The following is an 18,839-nucleotide window of genomic DNA, read 5'->3' on the forward strand; positions in this document are numbered from 1 at the left end:
GTCCTGCTGCTCAGGAAGCCCTTTCAGCTGTGTGGAACGCACGGATGTTGTAGTCAATCCAGTGATAGAAGTGCCGAGTGGAGGTGTAGATTCCAGGCCGCTTTGGTCTGGCGCAGCCTTCTCCCCAGCTGGTTAAGCCGACAACCCACCAGTACTCAGCGGTGTTGTCCTTGCACATGAGAGGACCACCACTGTCACCCTGCAATAAAGCAGAGAGGATTAAGGTGGCCTTGAGTGGCCCCTGCCAGCACTGGGGCTGTCTCCTCTTCTCTCACAGCCCCTGCCAGAACTGTATTCCAGGCAGAGGAAGGCTTTCCTCAGAGGCTGGAGCCTCCAGAGCCCTGGCTGTGAATGGCTTGGGGTCCTGGAGGGTAGGGCTCTCTCTGTCCTCTCTGCACAAGGCAGGAGTCCTGGATGTGCAGAGGATGGATGTTTGGCACCAGGATCTCTGCGCTGCCAAGACCACCAGCTGGGCTGTCTGGGCTTTCTGGCACAAGGGGGGCACTGGGCAAGTAGGAGTGGATGGGGAGGGTGTAGGAAGCCCCCCCAGCAGCTGGGGGCGGGGGGGGGGGGGGGGGGGGGCAGCTGGGGCTGGGAGGGTGACCGGGCGAACTGGCCGGGGCAAAGCAGACCCTGGGCGGTGTTTGGGCAGTGCTGCCAGGGCTGCTGGTGCTGCTGGGGGCTGAGAGGCTCGTGACACATTCATACCTGGCAGGTGTCGATGGTGCCCTGTGGGTAACCAGCGCACAAGTTGTAGGGGTGGACTTGCCCTGCATACCAGGCTGTGCTGTTGCAGAGCTGGGAATTGATGAGCTGGACCTTGGCCTCCTGCAGGCGACCACTTGAACCTTGAGCTGGGAGCAGAGAAAGCAATAAGCCCTCAGCATCCCCGTGTCAGTTCTCCTTGCCTGTCTGAGGGGAGGAATCCCTGTCCCTTGGGCACGGCTTTCCCTCTGCAGAGGCACTGGGGCATGGTGTCCCTGCTTCCTGCCTTTGGGGAGCAGGCCAGGCCCACCTCTGCACCGGGGTGCGTCCTTCAGCCTGGCTTCGGTCTCTGCTGTGAGGAAGCCCAAACCCTCTCCCCAGTGCACTTAGCTGGCTCAGGTTTCACTCCTGGAACTCACCTCTTGCAGTGGTGGAACCCCAGCCAGCGATCCAGCAGTTGTCGAGCTTTGAGACTTCTAGGGCGGGGTCAGCCAGACAGGCCAGCTGGATGTAGGCGTTGCACTGGACAGAACCGTCCAGTTGCAGCAGGGCAATGTCGTAGCTGAAGTCGGCACGCCTGTAGTAGGGGTGAACCACCACCTGCTTCACGTTGCGAACTACAGCCCCAGGGCCCGGCTGAGTGAACTCGGTAGCTCCAAGCACCACATACAGCATGCTGATGTCACTGGAAAGAAGACGGAGAGAGGGCTGAGAGGGAGCAGGGCCACGTAGCACAGCAGCCCAGCGGCTGCCTCTCCTCTGCTTGGCAAGGCAGAGAGAGCGCAGTGCTCTGGCAGGTGCGAGTGCCCTCGCACACATTGGGCTGGGGGAATGTCGAGCTGGAGGCTGCTAGGAAGCCTTGGCACAAGCCCAGGCTTCTCCTGAGCACTGTGGCGGCTGGGCTGCCTGAGAGGAAAGGGGATGGGAGTAGCAGGTGGTGCTGCTGACAGGGCACCTGCTGGTGTAGCGAGGGTGTCCCCATTCCCTAGTCTGCCTTACTCTAACTTGTCGAAGCAGTGGGCCGCTGTGAGGACCCAATCGGCAGTGATGAGAGACCCTCCACACCAATGGCCCAGGCCTGGATGTTGGATGCTGACGATCCAGGGCCAGGATGCTTCCAGAGCGCCTACTCCACCCACAACGCGCGTCATGCCGTAGTCGTAAGCTTCGTTGCCGGTGGAATAAGTCGTGGAGCTGTAGTCGGGTTGCGGAGCGCGGAGGCCGCAGGAACCTCTGCAAGCAGAAAGTCATTTCCACGCTGCTGCGTGGCCTGCTGTGGCTCAGGCTGAAGCTCAGCCCTCTGCCCTCCCCACAAGGGTTTGCGGGCACAGCAGGCCAGGGAAGCCCACGGGATGTTTGTCTGTCCAAGGAACTGAGGCTTCCCCGTGGTGGGTGGGAGGCTGTGGGCCAGCCATGGGGGCCAGGCGGGTCCCCTCCAGGGAAGGCCTCAAGTGTTGCCATGGCTCCCTCCCAGGGCCTGGGGCCACTTACCCGCAGGGGTACGGTATGCCGTGGGCCAGCCCGGCCACGGTCAGCAGGACGAGGAGGCCGAGCCAATTCATGGCTGCCAGAGGCACGTGTCAGCTGCAAGCACTGAGGGCTCCGTGCAGCAGCACAGCCACAGCCGCAGTGCCCGGCAGCAGCCGCGCTGCCCGTGGTGCCCTCGGCCCCGGGGCTGATGTCACTGAGGGCTGGGTTCCGTGTTTGGGGCGCTGTGGGGGCCTGTGCAACCGGGGCCCACTGGGGGAGGGGCAACACTGAATCCATCAGCCATGGAATGGTTTGGGGTGGAAGGGAGCTTGGAAATCACATAGCTCTGACTTCCTGCCATTGGTAGGGATGGATAGTTTGTACTGGAGAAGTTTGCTCTTCTGAGCCTGGCTCAGAAGCTGCCGTTGAACAATCTGAGGGAGGATGGGACACTGAAGTACTAAGTCTTCATCAACAGGACCTGACTGAGGCAGGAACAAGAGCTCTTGATCAAAAGTTGGCCTCTGCGTGAACCTGCCAACCAAATGTTATCGAGATCCGCTCCTCGGCAAAACGTGGATTTGCCTTTCCCTAATCAGAAACTGGACAAGGCCACATCTGGCCTTCTTTTGGGATGTAGGATCACAGACAACTTCCTTGGTTCCTCCTGGAGTCCTCCAAGGCCTTGGGAGCATCCCAAGAGGAGAAAAAAAACCAGATGCCCCTGCACTAGATGTTATGGTAGCTTGTTTATTCAACAGTATAAAGGTGGGCCTCTCTCACAGCCCAGTCAGAAACCTCCTTGCCTGTAGGGGAAGGCACCTGCGGGATTTCCCAGTTGGCTGGGAGCGGTTCTCCAGTCCTTCACTGTGACTGCCACTGGCTTCCCCCACTTGATGGGCAGACCTGCATGATGGTCAAGGATTAGGGTAACTTGTGATGTGTCTTTCTTCATCACTGTAGGCAGTCTTTTATAGTAATGATTAGGTGCATTGCTTAGCTTATCCTTTTCCCATTGGTTGCGGTTTTGAATTGCAGTAAATGACATTTATTCCTGAAGTTGGTGTCTGCGTCTTCTGTGCTGACCTTGCCTACATGAAAAACAGGCATCCACAGCTGCTCTGGGCAACCCATGCCAGTATCCGTGCAGCCTCACAGTCAAGAATTTCTTCCCAATATCTCGTATGAAGCCACCCTCTGTCACTGTAAAGCCATTGCCCTTGTCCTTTGAGGACCTGCCCCTGTAAGAAGGGCTGCTCTCTGCTGCTTTCTTTAGGCCCCTCTTCTTGCAGGATGAGGCTGCGCAGTCTCTGAGGCCAGCAGCTGCTGAGGAATCCATTTGGGGCAGGGAGCTGGTTGTGCGGCTGCAGTGCCAGCTGCAGATTGAGCTCTGGCTGGTGGGAGTCTGGGACCAGAGACTGCCACCCTTTGCATGGCAGAGGGCACAGGGTGCTGTGGCACAGGCCAGGGATTTGAACGGACCCTGAGTGCTGCAGCAGGAGCCGGTGGCTCTTTATGGAATGTGACATCTGTGAGTCTGCTGGGGCAAAGAGCCCTGAGGTTGAATGGGTACGGATACCCGCTCTGACTGGCTGAGAGCGGTGTGGGGAGGGAATCAAACGGGTCACCCATCAGCTTGTTGCAGTCACCTGTGCCTCTGGAATGGTCACACAGGGGAGATCCCTCAGCATTTTGGCAGCCCAGATGGGACCGAAGGACAGTCCTGCTGGAGCCTCCGTCCTGTCACAGCAGGTACTGCTGAGTTCACCTGGGATCTTTAGAGCAAGAAGGAGCCATGGGAGGAGTGTTCTAATTCCATGCGCAGAGTCTGTGTAAATTATAAGCATGGAATTGAGCCTCTCTCTTGTGGCGGCATTTGCTGCAGATTTGGTGAAGTCAGGGGTAGCGGGTGAAGAAGGTGCGCGCAGCACGATCAGTGTAAGGTGGCCACGGAGGAGTTGTGGGGGCCCCCGTAAGTTGTGAGGTAGAGGGGCTCGAGTCTCTGCTTGAAGGCTTTTGCAGACAGGCACAGGGAGAACCTTGCGTCCCTCGTGCCGCAAAATGGGTGCTAGAGCACACACAGAAGGGGGTGGAAATCCCTTCTTGGCATGCAGAAGAGGGTTTCACATGCATCCAGGTGTCTGATGTGATGGGAAATATCCCTGTTTTAGGTGAGGACATGTCTGTGGCCAAAGTTGTAGAGAACTGGGAGAAACTCTTATGGGCAGCAGAATTTTGCACAACAAGGTCGTGCCAGGATGATTGGGCAGCTCTAAGCTTGTCTCCCCTCTGGGCAGGGTAATGATCAGCCCCAACCCTGAGTGACACTCTTGGACTCGGTGTCTTTAGTGAGCAGGCAGCCCCTGAAATTTGCTTCAGCAAAGATTTGAAGAATCTTATGCCAGGGTGGCGGGGCCAAGTACAGATGTGGCATGATTGTTCTCAGCACGGCCCATCTTGATTAACACAAAGGGAAGAATGCCACATGCCGTGAGACAGGACTCCGTTTGCCTGGAACCCAAGAAGAATGTCCAGAAGCGGACGGAGTGACACCTAGCCCAAGGCATTTTGAAGCCTTCCATTAATGCGGGCGTTCAGAGCTGCGACGGCTAGCTCGGTCCCAAACACGCATTAATGGGTACAACTCCGGTACCTTCTTGCTGTGTGAGCCCTGGCCCTCAGGCAGAAGTGTGGCTTCGGTGTGGAAGAAAGGCAGACTCTCACGTGGGTGACAAGATGGGTCTATTGCTGCCAGCTGGCCAGGTGAAAAATGACTTCTCTGGGCTCTCCTTGACCTTAAGTACCAGGGGTGTGGAAAGGGGCAGGGATTAGCCCAGGACCAATACCATGTGGGGTGGGAGTTACCAAGACAAAAAGACAGCACACAGGGCATCTGATACATAATACAGGGCGGGGAAGTCAGAGGCTCTGCCAATCACCCCAGCCCCCCACCGGAGTCTGGGCAGGGTTGCAGGGAGATGGGCAGGAGCCACAACTAGGGAAAAACCAAAGGGGTTAGAACAAGGGCTAATCTGGAACAAACCATTCTGCATAAAATTGCACAGTAATAATTTTCGCACCGCAACATTCCATTATATTTAGAAAGTCAATGTTCGCTTGCCTTCACCTGGAACAGACAGCAACTGCCTTCAACAAGTCTTCCCCATGGCATTATGCCATCATTTTTTCTTTGCCCGTCCCAGCACCCCAAATATTGAGGTTTGACTGAAAAGAGTCTAAATTCTGGGGCAAATTTGAACCGTTTGTAGAGGATTTGTTAATTAGTGAGTCGAGATAAGAAGGTTCTTGCCCATCCTGTGGTGCTTATGTGCAGCACTCAGACAAAGAAGCACAGCAAGCTGCAGTTTGTGTCTGTGCAGCTGGATCTTTGACTGCTCCTTCTCTCCGTTTGCCAGACTTACACAGCAGCCTCATCTTCCTTGACTCCTCCCTGTCTCTGCCTTTTGTCTCCTCCCAAATATGGAGCCACGCCCAGGGATCTTTTTCCCATGGCTCCCAGGCTTGGCCCTCCCTGCCTGTGAGCAGCCTTGCTGTTGCAGCTGCTGTTGGCCCACTCACTTTGGCCTTCCAGGGCATTCCTGGTGTGCTCTCCTGCTGTTTCTGCCAGGTTCCTCTCCCCAGAATGAGCCCAGCTCTTCCTTTGAATATCTGTGAAGTGTGACCGCCTAGCACATCAGTCCCCCTTTACTCCCTGTGAACTCTGGCTCTGCCTTAGGGCACTGGTGATGCCTTGAGCTTTAGCTTTCGTATTTTTAGGTTCTGTGCTGCTTCGGGGTGTAGTTCTGAGCCTCGCATTAAGTGCCAGTAGGCTCTTTTTATAGAGGAAGCAGACAAACAAATCCTTTTCCTGCTGAGGACCGAGGGCAACTTTCAGGCCAACAGCATAAACAACAGCGGACTGAAGAGAGAAAACAAGAAGGATGAGACCCCACCAGCTGAAGCTGTAATTGGACAATTAAACCCCAATATGCAAATGGACCAAAACCTATAAAAACGTAAGATCTTGTGACCCGTCAGCCATTTTGTGGCCATTATTTGTCCAACTTTGTGGATAGCCCCGATCAGGCTCCTGTCCTGGCCAAGGTGGATTCTGGAGGCCTTTCAAGAAATACCTACTTTATTTTTTTATCTCTGTCCAATCTCTGTTTCACGTCAGCCTTCCCAGCCATCACTGGCAGTCCACTCAGGAGGCAGGAGTTTCCCTTGTCATGCTTGGGACTGTCTCTGGTCTCTTCTCTTTGCCCAAGCTTACACCGGGCCCTAAATCATCAGCCCATGGGCATTTGAGCACTGTCCCCAAGGTGTCTGCTTTTGTCCTATCCCCTTCCTGGGCTTGGCGTACCGGCTTCCTCCAGCCCATGGTGGCTCAGAGCCCTCTGCTCTCTGACCAGGCACACTGGTGCTCTTTGGAGCCACTCTGTCCCTTCGTGCCTCAGGCTCATTCTGCAGGTGCCGAATGTGGCACTTGTTGCCCTTCCCAGGAATTGGAATGACACTGAAAAGACGGCTCCCTGTGAACAAAGGGAACTTTATTTCAACAGTTAGGTCAACTCCAGTGTTTGCCTGCACACAGGAGAGAAATGGGGGCGGGGCAGAGCAGGGTTTTGGCACTGAGGCTGCCTTTGGATCAGCAGGCATTGCCCCAGCAGGAGATGGTCGCGGTGCACTGCAGCCTGCCCTGGATCCTGCCTGTCCTGCTGCTCAGGAAGCCCTTTCAGCTGTGTGGAACGCACGGATGTTGTAGTCAATCCAGTGATAGAAGTGCCGAGTGGAGGTGTAGATTCCAGGCCGCTTTGGTCTGGCGCAGCCTTCTCCCCAGCTGGTTAAGCCGACAACCCACCAGTACTCAGCGGTGTTGTCCTTGCACATGAGAGGACCACCACTGTCACCCTGCAATAGAGCAGAGAGGATTAAGGTGGCCTTGAGTGGCCCCTGCCAGCACTGGGGCTGTCTCCTCTTCTCTCACAGCCCCTGCCAGAACTGTATTCCAGGCAGAGGAAGGCTTTCCTCAGAGGCTGGAGCCTCCAGAGCCCTGGCTGTGAATGGCTTGGGGTCCTGGAGGGTAGGGCTCTCTCTGTCCTCTCTGCACAAGGCAGGAGTCCTGGATGTGCAGAGGATGGATGTTTGGCACCAGGATCTCTGCGCTGCCAAGACCACCAGCTGGGCTGTCTGGGCTTTCTGGCACAAGGGGGGCACTGGGCAAGTAGGAGTGGATGGGGAGGGTGTAGGAAGCCCCCCCAGCAGCTGGGGGCGGGGGGGGGGGGGGGGGGGGGAGCTGGGGCTGGGAGGGTGACCGGGCGAACTGGCCGGGGCAAAGCAGACCCTGGGCGGTGTTTGGGCAGTGCTGCCAGGGCTGCTGGTGCTGCTGGGGGCTGAGAGGCTCGTGACACATTCATACCTGGCAGGTGTCGATGGTGCCCTGTGGGTAACCAGCGCACAAGTTGTAGGGGTGGACTTGCCCTGCATACCAGGCTGTGCTGTTGCAGAGCTGGGAATTGATGAGCTGGACCTTGGCCTCCTGCAGGCGACCACTTGAACCTTGAGCTGGGAGCAGAGAAAGCAATAAGCCCTCAGCATCCCCGTGTCAGTTCTCCTTGCCTGTCTGAGGGGAGGAATCCCTGTCCCTTGGGCACGGCTTTCCCTCTGCAGAGGCACTGGGGCATGGTGTCCCTGCTTCCTGCCTTTGGGGAGCAGGCCAGGCCCACCTCTGCACCGGGGTGCGTCCTTCAGCCTGGCTTCGGTCTCTGCTGTGAGGAAGCCCAAACCCTCTCCCCAGTGCACTTAGCTGGCTCAGGTTTCACTCCTGGAACTCACCTCTTGCAGTGGTGGAACCCCAGCCAGCGATCCAGCAGTTGTCGAGCTTTGAGACTTCTAGGGCGGGGTCAGCCAGACAGGCCAGCTGGATGTAGGCGTTGCACTGGACAGAACCGTCCAGTTGCAGCAGGGCAATGTCGTAGCTGAAGTCGGCACGCCTGTAGTAGGGGTGAACCACCACCTGCTTCACGTTGCGAACTACAGCCCCAGGGCCCGGCTGAGTGAACTCGGTAGCTCCAAGCACCACATACAGCATGCTGATGTCACTGGAAAGAAGACGGAGAGAGGGCTGAGAGGGAGCAGGGCCACGTAGCACAGCAGCCCAGCGGCTGCCTCTCCTCTGCTTGGCAAGGCAGAGAGAGCGCAGTGCTCTGGCAGGTGCGAGTGCCCTCGCACACATTGGGCTGGGGGAATGTCGAGCTGGAGGCTGCTAGGAAGCCTTGGCACAAGCCCAGGCTTCTCCTGAGCACTGTGGCGGCTGGGCTGCCTGAGAGGAAAGGGGATGGGAGTAGCAGGTGGTGCTGCTGACAGGGCACCTGCTGGTGTAGCGAGGGTGTCCCCATTCCCTAGTCTGCCTTACTCTAACTTGTCGAAGCAGTGGGCCGCTGTGAGGACCCAATCGGCAGTGATGAGAGACCCTCCACACCAATGGCCCAGGCCTGGATGTTGGATGCTGACGATCCAGGGCCAGGATGCTTCCAGAGCGCCTACTCCACCCACAACGCGCGTCATGCCGTAGTCGTAAGCTTCGTTGCCGGTGGAATAAGTCGTGGAGCTGTAGTCGGGTTGCGGAGCGCGGAGGCCGCAGGAACCTCTGCAAGCAGAAAGTCATTTCCACGCTGCTGCGTGGCCTGCTGTGGCTCAGGCTGAAGCTCAGCCCTCTGCCCTCCCCACAAGGGTTTGCGGGCACAGCAGGCCAGGGAAGCCCACGGGATGTTTGTCTGTCCAAGGAACTGAGGCTTCCCCGTGGTGGGTGGGAGGCTGTGGGCCAGCCATGGGGGCCAGGCGGGTCCCCTCCAGGGAAGGCCTCAAGTGTTGCCATGGCTCCCTCCCAGGGCCTGGGGCCACTTACCCGCAGGGGTACGGTATGCCGTGGGCCAGCCCGGCCACGGTCAGCAGGACGAGGAGGCCGAGCCAATTCATGGCTGCCAGAGGCACGTGTCAGCTGCAAGCACTGAGGGCTCCGTGCAGCAGCACAGCCACAGCCGCAGTGCCCGGCAGCAGCCGCGCTGCCCGTGGTGCCCTCGGCCCCGGGGCTGATGTCACTGAGGGCTGGGTTCCGTGTTTGGGGCGCTGTGGGGGCCTGTGCAACCGGGGCCCACTGGGGGAGGGGCAACACTGAATCCATCAGCCATGGAATGGTTTGGGGTGGAAGGGAGCTTGGAAATCACATAGCTCTGACTTCCTGCCATTGGTAGGGATGGATAGTTTGTACTGGAGAAGTTTGCTCTTCTGAGCCTGGCTCAGAAGCTGCCGTTGAACAATCTGAGGGAGGATGGGACACTGAAGTACTAAGTCTTCATCAACAGGACCTGACTGAGGCAGGAACAAGAGCTCTTGATCAAAAGTTGGCCTCTGCGTGAACCTGCCAACCAAATGTTATCGAGATCCGCTCCTCGGCAAAACGTGGATTTGCCTTTCCCTAATCAGAAACTGGACAAGGCCACATCTGGCCTTCTTTTGGGATGTAGGATCACAGACAACTTCCTTGGTTCCTCCTGGAGTCCTCCAAGGCCTTGGGAGCATCCCAAGAGGAGAAAAAAAAACAGATGCCCCTGCACTAGATGTTATGGTAGCTTGTTTATTCAACAGTATAAAGGTGGGCCTCTCTCACAGCCCAGTCAGAAACCTCCTTGCCTGTAGGGGAAGGCACCTGCGGGATTTCCCAGTTGGCTGGGAGCGGTTCTCCAGTCCTTCACTGTGACTGCCACTGGCTTCCCCCACTTGATGGGCAGACCTGCATGATGGTCAAGGATTAGGGTAACTTGTGATGTGTCTTTCTTCATCACTGTAGGCAGTCTTTTATAGTAATGATTAGGTGCATTGCTTAGCTTATCCTTTTCCCATTGGTTGCGGTTTTGAATTGCAGTAAATGACATTTATTCCTGAAGTTGGTGTCTGCGTCTTCTGTGCTGACCTTGCCTACATGAAAAACAGGCATCCACAGCTGCTCTGGGCAACACATGCCAGTATCCGTGCAGCCTCACAGTCAAGAATTTCTTCCCAATATCTCGTATGAAGCCACCCTCTGTCACTGTAAAGCCATTGCCCTTGTCCTTTGAGGACCTGCCCCTGTAAGAAGGGCTGCTCTCTGCTGCTTTCTTTAGGCCCCTCTTCTTGCAGGATGAGGCTGCGCAGTCTCTGAGGCCAGCAGCTGCTGAGGAATCCATTTGGGGCAGGGAGCTGGTTGTGCGGCTGCAGTGCCAGCTGCAGATTGAGCTCTGGCTGGTGGGAGTCTGGGACCAGAGACTGCCACCCTTTGCATGGCAGAGGGCACAGGGTGCTGTGGCACAGGCCAGGGATTTGAACGGACCCTGAGTGCTGCAGCAGGAGCCGGTGGCTCTTTATGGAATGTGACATCTGTGAGTCTGCTGGGGCAAAGAGCCCTGAGGTTGAATGGGTACGGATACCCGCTCTGACTGGCTGAGAGCGGTGTGGGGAGGGAATCAAACGGGTCACCCATCAGCTTGTTGCAGTCACCTGTGCCTCTGGAATGGTCACACAGGGGAGATCCCTCAGCATTTTGGCAGCCCAGATGGGACCGAAGGACAGTCCTGCTGGAGCCTCCGTCCTGTCACAGCAGGTACTGCTGAGTTCACCTGGGATCTTTAGAGCAAGAAGGAGCCATGGGAGGAGTGTTCTAATTCCATGCGCAGAGTCTGTGTAAATTATAAGCATGGAATTGAGCCTCTCTCTTGTGGCGGCATTTGCTGCAGATTTGGTGAAGTCAGGGGTAGCGGGTGAAGAAGGTGCGCGCAGCACGATCAGTGTAAGGTGGCCACGGAGGAGTTGTGGGGGCCCCTGTAAGTTGTGAGGTAGAGGGGCTCGAGTCTCTGCTTGAAGGCTTTTGCAGACAGGCACAGGGAGAACCTTGCGTCCCTCGTGCCGCAAAATGGGTGCTAGAGCACACACAGAAGGGGGTGGAAATCCCTTCTTGGCATGCAGAAGAGGGTTTCACATGCATCCAGGTGTCTGATGTGATGGGAAATATCCCTGTTTTAGGTGAGGACATGTCTGTGGCCAAAGTTGTAGAGAACTGGGAGAAACTCTTATGGGCAGCAGAATTTTGCACAACAAGGTCGTGCCAGGATGATTGGGCAGCTCTAAGCTTGTCTCCCCTCTGGGCAGGGTAATGATCAGCCCCAACCCTGAGTGACACTCTTGGACTCGGTGTCTTTAGTGAGCAGGCAGCCCCTGAAATTTGCTTCAGCAAAGATTTGAAGAATCTTATGCCAGGGTGGCGGGGCCAAGTACAGATGTGGCATGATTGTTCTCAGCACGGCCCATCTTGATTAACACAAAGGGAAGAATGCCACATGCCGTGAGACAGGACTCCGTTTGCCTGGAACCCAAGAAGAATGTCCAGAAGCGGACGGAGTGACACCTAGCCCAAGGCATTTTGAAGCCTTCCATTAATGCGGGCGTTCAGAGCTGCGACGGCTAGCTCGGTCCCGAACACGCATTAATGGGTACAACTCCGGTACCTTCTTGCTGTGTGAGCCCTGGCCCTCAGGCAGAAGTGTGGCTTCGGTGTGGAAGAAAGGCAGACTCTCACGTGGGTGACAAGATGGGTCTATTGCTGCCAGCTGGCCAGGTGAAAAATGACTTCTCTGGGCTCTCCTTGACCTTAAGTACCAGGGGTGTGGAAAGGGGCAGGGATTAGCCCAGGACCAATACCATGTGGGGTGGGAGTTACCAAGACAAAAAGACAGCACACAGGGCATCTGATACATAATACAGGGCGGGGAAGTCAGAGGCTCTGCCAATCACCCCAGCCCCCCACCGGAGTCTGGGCAGGGTTGCAGGGAGATGGGCAGGAGCCACAACTAGGGAAAAACCAAAGGGGTTAGAACACGGGCTAATCTGGAACAAACCATTCTGCATAAAATTGCACAGTAATAATTTTCGCACCGCAACATTCCATTATATTTAGAAAGTCAATGTTCGCTTGCCTTCACCTGGAACAGACAGCAACTGCCTTCAACAAGTCTTCCCCATGGCATTATGCCATCATTTTTTCTTTGCCCGTCCCAGCACCCCAAATATTGAGGTTTGACTGAAAAGAGTCTAAATTCTGGGGCAAATTTGAACCGTTTGTAGAGGATTTGTTAATTAGTGAGTCGAGATAAGAAGGTTCTTGCCCATCCTGTGGTGCTTATGTGCAGCACTCAGACAAAGAAGCACAGCAAGCTGCAGTTTGTGTCTGTGCAGCTGGATCTTTGACTGCTCCTTCTCTCCGTTTGCCAGACTTACACAGCAGCCTCATCTTCCTTGACTCCTCCCTGTCTCTGCCTTTTGTCTCCTCCCAAATATGGAGCCACGCCCAGGGATCTTTTTCCCATGGCTCCCAGGCTTGGCCCTCGCTGCCTGTGAGCAGCCTTGCTGTTGCAGCTGCTGTTGGCCCACTCACTTTGGCCTTCCAGGGCATTCCTGGTGTGCTCTCCTGCTGTTTCTGCCAGGTTCCTCTCCCCAGAATGAGCCCAGCTCTTCCTTTGAATATCTGTGAAGTGTGACCGCCTAGCACATCAGTCCCCCTTTACTCCCTGTGAACTCTGGCTCTGCCTTAGGGCACTGGTGATGCCTTGAGCTTTAGCTTTCGTATTTTTAGGTTCTGTGCTGCTTCGGGGTGTAGTTCTGAGCCTCGCATTAAGTGCCAGTAGGCTCTTTTTATAGAGGAAGCAGACAAACAAATCCTTTTCCTGCTGAGGACCGAGGGCAACTTTCAGGCCAACAGCATAAACAACAGCGGACTGAAGAGAGAAAACAAGAAGGATGAGACCCCACCAGCTGAAGCTGTAATTGGACAATTAAACCCCAATATGCAAATGGACCAAAACCTATAAAAACGTAAGATCTTGTGACCCGTCAGCCATTTTGTGGCCATTATTTGTCCAACTTTGTGGATAGCCCCGATCAGGCTCCTGTCCTGGCCAAGGTGGATTCTGGAGGCCTTTCAAGAAATACCTACTTTATTTTTTTATCTCTGTCCAATCTCTGTTTCACGTCAGCCTTCCCAGCCATCACTGGCAGTCCACTCAGGAGGCAGGAGTTTCCCTTGTCATGCTTGGGACTGTCTCTGGTCTCTTCTCTTTGCCCAAGCTTACACCGGGCCCTAAATCATCAGCCCATGGGCATTTGAGCACTGTCCCCAAGGTGTCTGCTTTTGTCCTATCCCCTTCCTGGGCTTGGCGTACCGGCTTCCTCCAGCCCATGGTGGCTCAGAGCCCTCTGCTCTCTGACCAGGCACACTGGTGCTCTTTGGAGCCACTCTGTCCCTTCGTGCCTCAGGCTCATTCTGCAGGTGCCGAATGTGGCACTTGTTGCCCTTCCCAGGAATTGGAATGACACTGAAAAGACGGCTCCCTGTGAACAAAGGGAACTTTATTTCAACAGTTAGGTCAACTCCAGTGTTTGCCTGCACACAGGAGAGAAATGGGGGCGGGGCAGAGCAGGGTTTTGGCACTGAGGCTGCCTTTGGATCAGCAGGCATTGCCCCAGCAGGAGATGGTCGCGGTGCACTGCAGCCTGCCCTGGATCCTGCCTGTCCTGCTGCTCAGGAAGCCCTTTCAGCTGTGTGGAACGCACGGATGTTGTAGTCAATCCAGTGATAGAAGTGCCGAGTGGAGGTGTAGATTCCAGGCCGCTTTGGTCTGGCGCAGCCTTCTCCCCAGCTGGTTAAGCCGACAACCCACCAGTACTCAGCGGTGTTGTCCTTGCACATGAGAGGACCACCACTGTCACCCTGCAATAGAGCAGAGAGGATTAAGGTGGTGTTGAGTGGCCCCTGCCAGCACTGGGGCTGTCTCCTCTTCTCTCACAGCCCCTGCCAGAACTGTATTCCAGGCAGAGGAAGGCTTTCCTCAGAGGCTGGAGCCTCCAGAGCCCTGGCTGTGAATGGCTTGGGGTCCTGGAGGGTAGGGCTCTCTCTGTCCTCTCTGCACAAGGCAGGAGTCCTGGATGTGCAGAGGATGGATGTTTGGCACCAGGATCTCTGCGCTGCCAAGACCACCAGCTGGGCTGTCTGGGCTTTCTGGCACAAGGGGGGCACTGGGCAAGTAGGAGTGGATGGGGAGGGTGTAGGAAGCCCCCCCAGCAGCTGGGGGCGGGGGGGGGGGGGGGGGGGGGAAGCTGGGGCTGGGAGGGTGACCGGGCGAACTGGCCGGGGCAAAGCAGACCCTGGGCGGTGTTTGGGCAGTGCTGCCAGGGCTGCTGGTGCTGCTGGGGGCTGAGAGGCTCGTGACACATTCATACCTGGCAGGTGTCGATGGTGCCCTGTGGGTAACCAGCGCACAAGTTGTAGGGGTGGACTTGCCCTGCATACCAGGCTGTGCTGTTGCAGAGCTGGGAATTGATGAGCTGGACCTTGGCCTCCTGCAGGCGACCACTTGAACCTTGAGCTGGGAGCAGAGAAAGCAATAAGCCCTCAGCATCCCCGTGTCAGTTCTCCTTGCCTGTCTGAGGGGAGGAATCCCTGTCCCTTGGGCACGGCTTTCCCTCTGCAGAGGCACTGGGGCATGGTGTCCCTGCTTCCTGCCTTTGGGGAGCAGGCCAGGCCCACCTCTGCACCGGGGTGCGTCCTTCAGCCTGGCTTCGGTCTCTGCTGTGAGGAAGCCCAAACCCTCTCCCCAGTGCACTTAGCTGGCTCAGGTTTCACTCCTGGAACTCACCTCTTGCAGTGGTGGAACCCCAGCCAGCGATCCAGCAGTTGTCGAGCTTTGAGACTTCTAGGGCGGGGTCAGCCAGACAGGCCAGCTGGATGTAGGCGTTGCACTGGACAGAACCGTCCAGTTGCAGCAGGGCAATGTCGTAGCTGAAGTCGGCACGCCTGTAGTAGGGGTGAACCACCACCTGCTTCACGTTGCGAACTACAGCCCCAGGGCCCGGCTGAGTGAACTCGGTAGCTCCAAGCACCACATACAGCATGCTGATGTCACTGGAAAGAAGACGGAGAGAGGGCTGAGAGGGAGCAGGGCCACGTAGCACAGCAGCCCAGCGGCTGCCTCTCCTCTGCTTGGCAAGGCAGAGAGAGCGCAGTGCTCTGGCAGGTGCGAGTGCCCTCGCACACATTGGGCTGGGGGAATGTCGAGCTGGAGGCTGCTAGGAAGCCTTGGCACAAGCCCAGGCTTCTCCTGAGCACTGTGGCGGCTGGGCTGCCTGAGAGGAAAGGGGATGGGAGTAGCAGGTGGTGCTGCTGACAGGGCACCTGCTGGTGTAGCGAGGGTGTCCCCATTCCCTAGTCTGCCTTACTCTAACTTGTCGAAGCAGTGGGCCGCTGTGAGGACCCAATCGGCAGTGATGAGAGACCCTCCACACCAATGGCCCAGGCCTGGATGTTGGATGCTGACGATCCAGGGCCAGGATGCTTCCAGAGCGCCTACTCCACCCACAACGCGCGTCATGCCGTAGTCGTAAGCTTCGTTGCCGGTGGAATAAGTCGTGGAGCTGTAGTCGGGTTGCGGAGCGCGGAGGCCGCAGGAACCTCTGCAAGCAGAAAGTCATTTCCACGCTGCTGCGTGGCCTGCTGTGGCTCAGGCTGAAGCTCAGCCCTCTGCCCTCCCCACAAGGGTTTGCGGGCACAGCAGGCCAGGGAAGCCCACGGGATGTTTGTCTGTCCAAGGAACTGAGGCTTCCCCGTGGTGGGTGGGAGGCTGTGGGCCAGCCATGGGGGCCAGGCGGGTCCCCTCCAGGGAAGGCCTCAAGTGTTGCCATGGCTCCCTCCCAGGGCCTGGGGCCACTTACCCGCAGGGGTACGGTATGCCGTGGGCCAGCCCGGCCACGGTCAGCAGGACGAGGAGGCCGAGCCAATTCATGGCTGCCAGAGGCACGTGTCAGCTGCAAGCACTGAGGGCTCCGTGCAGCAGCACAGCCACAGCCGCAGTGCCCGGCAGCAGCCGCGCTGCCCGTGGTGCCCTCGGCCCCGGGGCTGATGTCACTGAGGGCTGGGTTCCGTGTTTGGGGCGCTGTGGGGGCCTGTGCAACCGGGGCCCACTGGGGGAGGGGCAACACTGAATCCATCAGCCATGGAATGGTTTGGGGTGGAAGGGAGCTTGGAAATCACATAGCTCTGACTTCCTGCCATTGGTAGGGATGGATAGTTTGTACTGGAGAAGTTTGCTCTTCTGAGCCTGGCTCAGAAGCTGCCGTTGAACAATCTGAGGGAGGATGGGACACTGAAGTACTAAGTCTTCATCAACAGGACCTGACTGAGGCAGGAACAAGAGCTCTTGATCAAAAGTTGGCCTCTGCGTGAACCTGCCAACCAAATGTTATCGAGATCCGCTCCTCGGCAAAACGTGGATTTGCCTTTCCCTAATCAGAAACTGGACAAGGCCACATCTGGCCTTCTTTTGGGATGTAGGATCACAGACAACTTCCTTGGTTCCTCCTGGAGTCCTCCAAGGCCTTGGGAGCATCCCAAGAGGAGAAAAAAAACCAGATGCCCCTGCACTAGATGTTATGGTAGCTTGTTTATTCAACAGTATAAAGGTGGGCCTCTCTCACAGCCCAGTCAGAAACCTCCTTGCCTGTAGGGGAAGGCACCTGCGGGATTTCCCAGTTGGCTGGGAGCGGTTCTCCAGTCCTTCACTGTGACTGCCACTGGCTTCCCCCACTTGATGGGCAGACCTGCATGATGGTCAAGGATTAGGGTAACTTGTGATGTGTCTTTCTTCATCACTGTAGGCAGTCTTTTATAGTAATGATTAGGTGCATTGCTTAGCTTATCCTTTTCCCATTGGTTGCGGTTTTGAATTGCAGTAAATGACATTTATTCCTGAAGTTGGTGTCTGCGTCTTCTGTGCTGACCTTGCCTACATGAAAAACAGGCATCCACAGCTGCTCTGGGCAACCCATGCCAGTATCCGTGCAGCCTCACAGTCAAGAATTTCTTCCCAATATCTCGTATGAAGCCACCCTCTGTCACTGTAAAGCCATTGCCCTTGTCCTTTGAGGACCTGCCCCTGTAAGAAGGGCTGCTCTCTGCTGCTTTCTTTAGGCCCCTCTTCTTGCAGGATGAGGCTGCGCAGTCTCTGAGGCCAGCAGCTGCTGAGGAATCCATTTGGGGCAGGGAGCTGGTTGTGCGGCTGCAGTGCCAGCTGCAGATTGAGCTCTGGCTGGTGGGAGTCTGGGACCAGAGACTGCCACCCTTTGCATGGCAGAGGGCACAGGGTGCTGTGGCACAGGCCAGGGATTTGAACGGACCCTGAGTGCTGCAGCAGGAGCCGGTGGCTCTTTATGGAATGTGACATCTGTGAGTCTGCTGGGGCAAAGAGCCCTGAGGTTGAATGGGTACGGATACCCGCTCTGACTGGCTGAGAGCGGTGTGGGGAGGGAATCAAACGGGTCACCCATCAGCTTGTTGCAGTCACCTGTGCCTCTGGAATGGTCACACAGGGGAGATCCCTCAGCATTTTGGCAGCCCAGATGGGACCGAAGGACAGTCCTGCTGGAGCCTCCGTCCTGTCACAGCAGGTACTGCTGAGTTCACCTGGGATCTTTAGAGCAAGAAGGAGCCATGGGAGGAGTGTTCTAATTCCATGCGCAGAGTCTGTGTAAATTATAAGCATGGAATTGAGCCTCTCTCTTGTGGCGGCATTTGCTGCAGATTTGGTGAAGTCAGGGGTAGCGGGTGAAAAAGGTGCGCGCAGCACGATCAGTGTAAGGTGGCCACGGAGGAGTTGTGGGGGCCCCCGTAAGTTGTGAGGTAGAGGGGCTCGAGTCTCTGCTTGAAGGCTTTTGCAGACAGGCACAGGGAGAACCTTGCGTCCCTCGTGCCGCAAAATGGGTGCTAGAGCACACACAGAAGGGGGTGGAAATCCCTTCTTGGCATGCAGAAGAGGGTTTCACATGCATCCAGGTGTCTGATGTGATGGGAAATATCCCTGTTTTAGGTGAGGACATGTCTGTGGCCAAAGTTGTAGAGAACTGGGAGAAACTCTTATGGGCAGCAGAATTTCGCACAACAAGGTCGTGCCAGGATGATTGGGCAGCTCTAAGCTTGTCTCCCCTCTGGGCAGGGTAATGATCAGCCCCAACCCTGAGTGACACTCTTGGACTCGGTGTCTTTAGTGAGCAGGCAGCCCCTGAAATTTGCTTCAGCAAAGATTTGAAGAATCTTATGCCAGGGTGGCGGGGCCAAGTACAGATGTGGCATGATTGTTCTCAGCACGGCCCATCTTGATTAACACAAAGGGAAGAATGCCACATGCCGTGAGACAGGACTCCGTTTGCCTGGAACCCAAGAAGAATGTCCAGAAGCGGACGGAGTGACACCTAGCCCAAGGCATTTTGAAGCCTTCCATTAATGCGGGCGTTCAGAGCTGCGACGGCTAGCTCGGTCCCGAACACGCATTAATGGGTACAACTCCGGTACCTTCTTGCTGTGTGAGCCCTGGCCCTCAGGCAGAAGTGTGGCTTCGGTGTGGAAGAAAGGCAGACTCTCACGTGGGTGACAAGATGGGTCTATTGCTGCCAGCTGGCCAGGTGAAAAATGACTTCTCTGGGCTCTCCTTGACCTTAAGTACCAGGGGTGTGGAAAGGGGCAGGGATTAGCCCAGGACCAATACCATGTGGGGTGGGAGTTACCAAGACAAAAAGACAGCACACAGGGC

The 18,839-nt window shown here is 56.5% G+C and overlaps 2 protein-coding genes across 2 annotated transcripts; both read right to left on the reverse strand.

Annotated features, from left to right (window-relative positions):
- Nucleotides 1-10: 10 nt before the first annotated feature.
- Nucleotides 11-6,556, reverse strand: LOC136286224 (acrosin-like). The gene is made up of 7 exons (XM_066177581.1): nucleotides 6,539-6,556; nucleotides 2,527-2,660; nucleotides 1,705-1,938; nucleotides 1,523-1,528; nucleotides 1,125-1,390; nucleotides 709-854; nucleotides 11-199 (listed from the first exon to the last, which is right to left on the reverse strand). Exons 1-7 carry the CDS (start codon nucleotides 6,554-6,556, stop codon nucleotides 11-13), a joined length of 993 nt encoding a protein of 330 aa, XP_066033678.1.
- A 341-nt stretch (nucleotides 6,557-6,897) lies between these two features.
- LOC136286225 (acrosin-like) lies at nucleotides 6,898-15,629 on the reverse strand. Its single transcript, XM_066177582.1, has 7 exons — nucleotides 15,478-15,629; nucleotides 14,898-14,954; nucleotides 8,591-8,824; nucleotides 8,409-8,414; nucleotides 8,011-8,276; nucleotides 7,595-7,740; nucleotides 6,898-7,086 (listed from the first exon to the last, which is right to left on the reverse strand). The coding sequence occupies exons 1-7, from the start codon at nucleotides 15,627-15,629 to the stop codon at nucleotides 6,898-6,900; spliced, it is 1,050 nt and encodes a 349-aa protein (XP_066033679.1).
- Between the last annotated feature and the right edge of the window lie 3,210 nt (nucleotides 15,630-18,839).

Source organism: Chamaea fasciata, unplaced genomic scaffold (assembly GCF_029207755.1).
Source record: "Chamaea fasciata isolate MVZ Bird 193981 ecotype frontalis unplaced genomic scaffold, bChaFas1.0.hap1 SCAF_3, whole genome shotgun sequence".
Taxonomy (NCBI): Eukaryota; Metazoa; Chordata; class Aves; order Passeriformes; family Sylviidae; genus Chamaea; species Chamaea fasciata.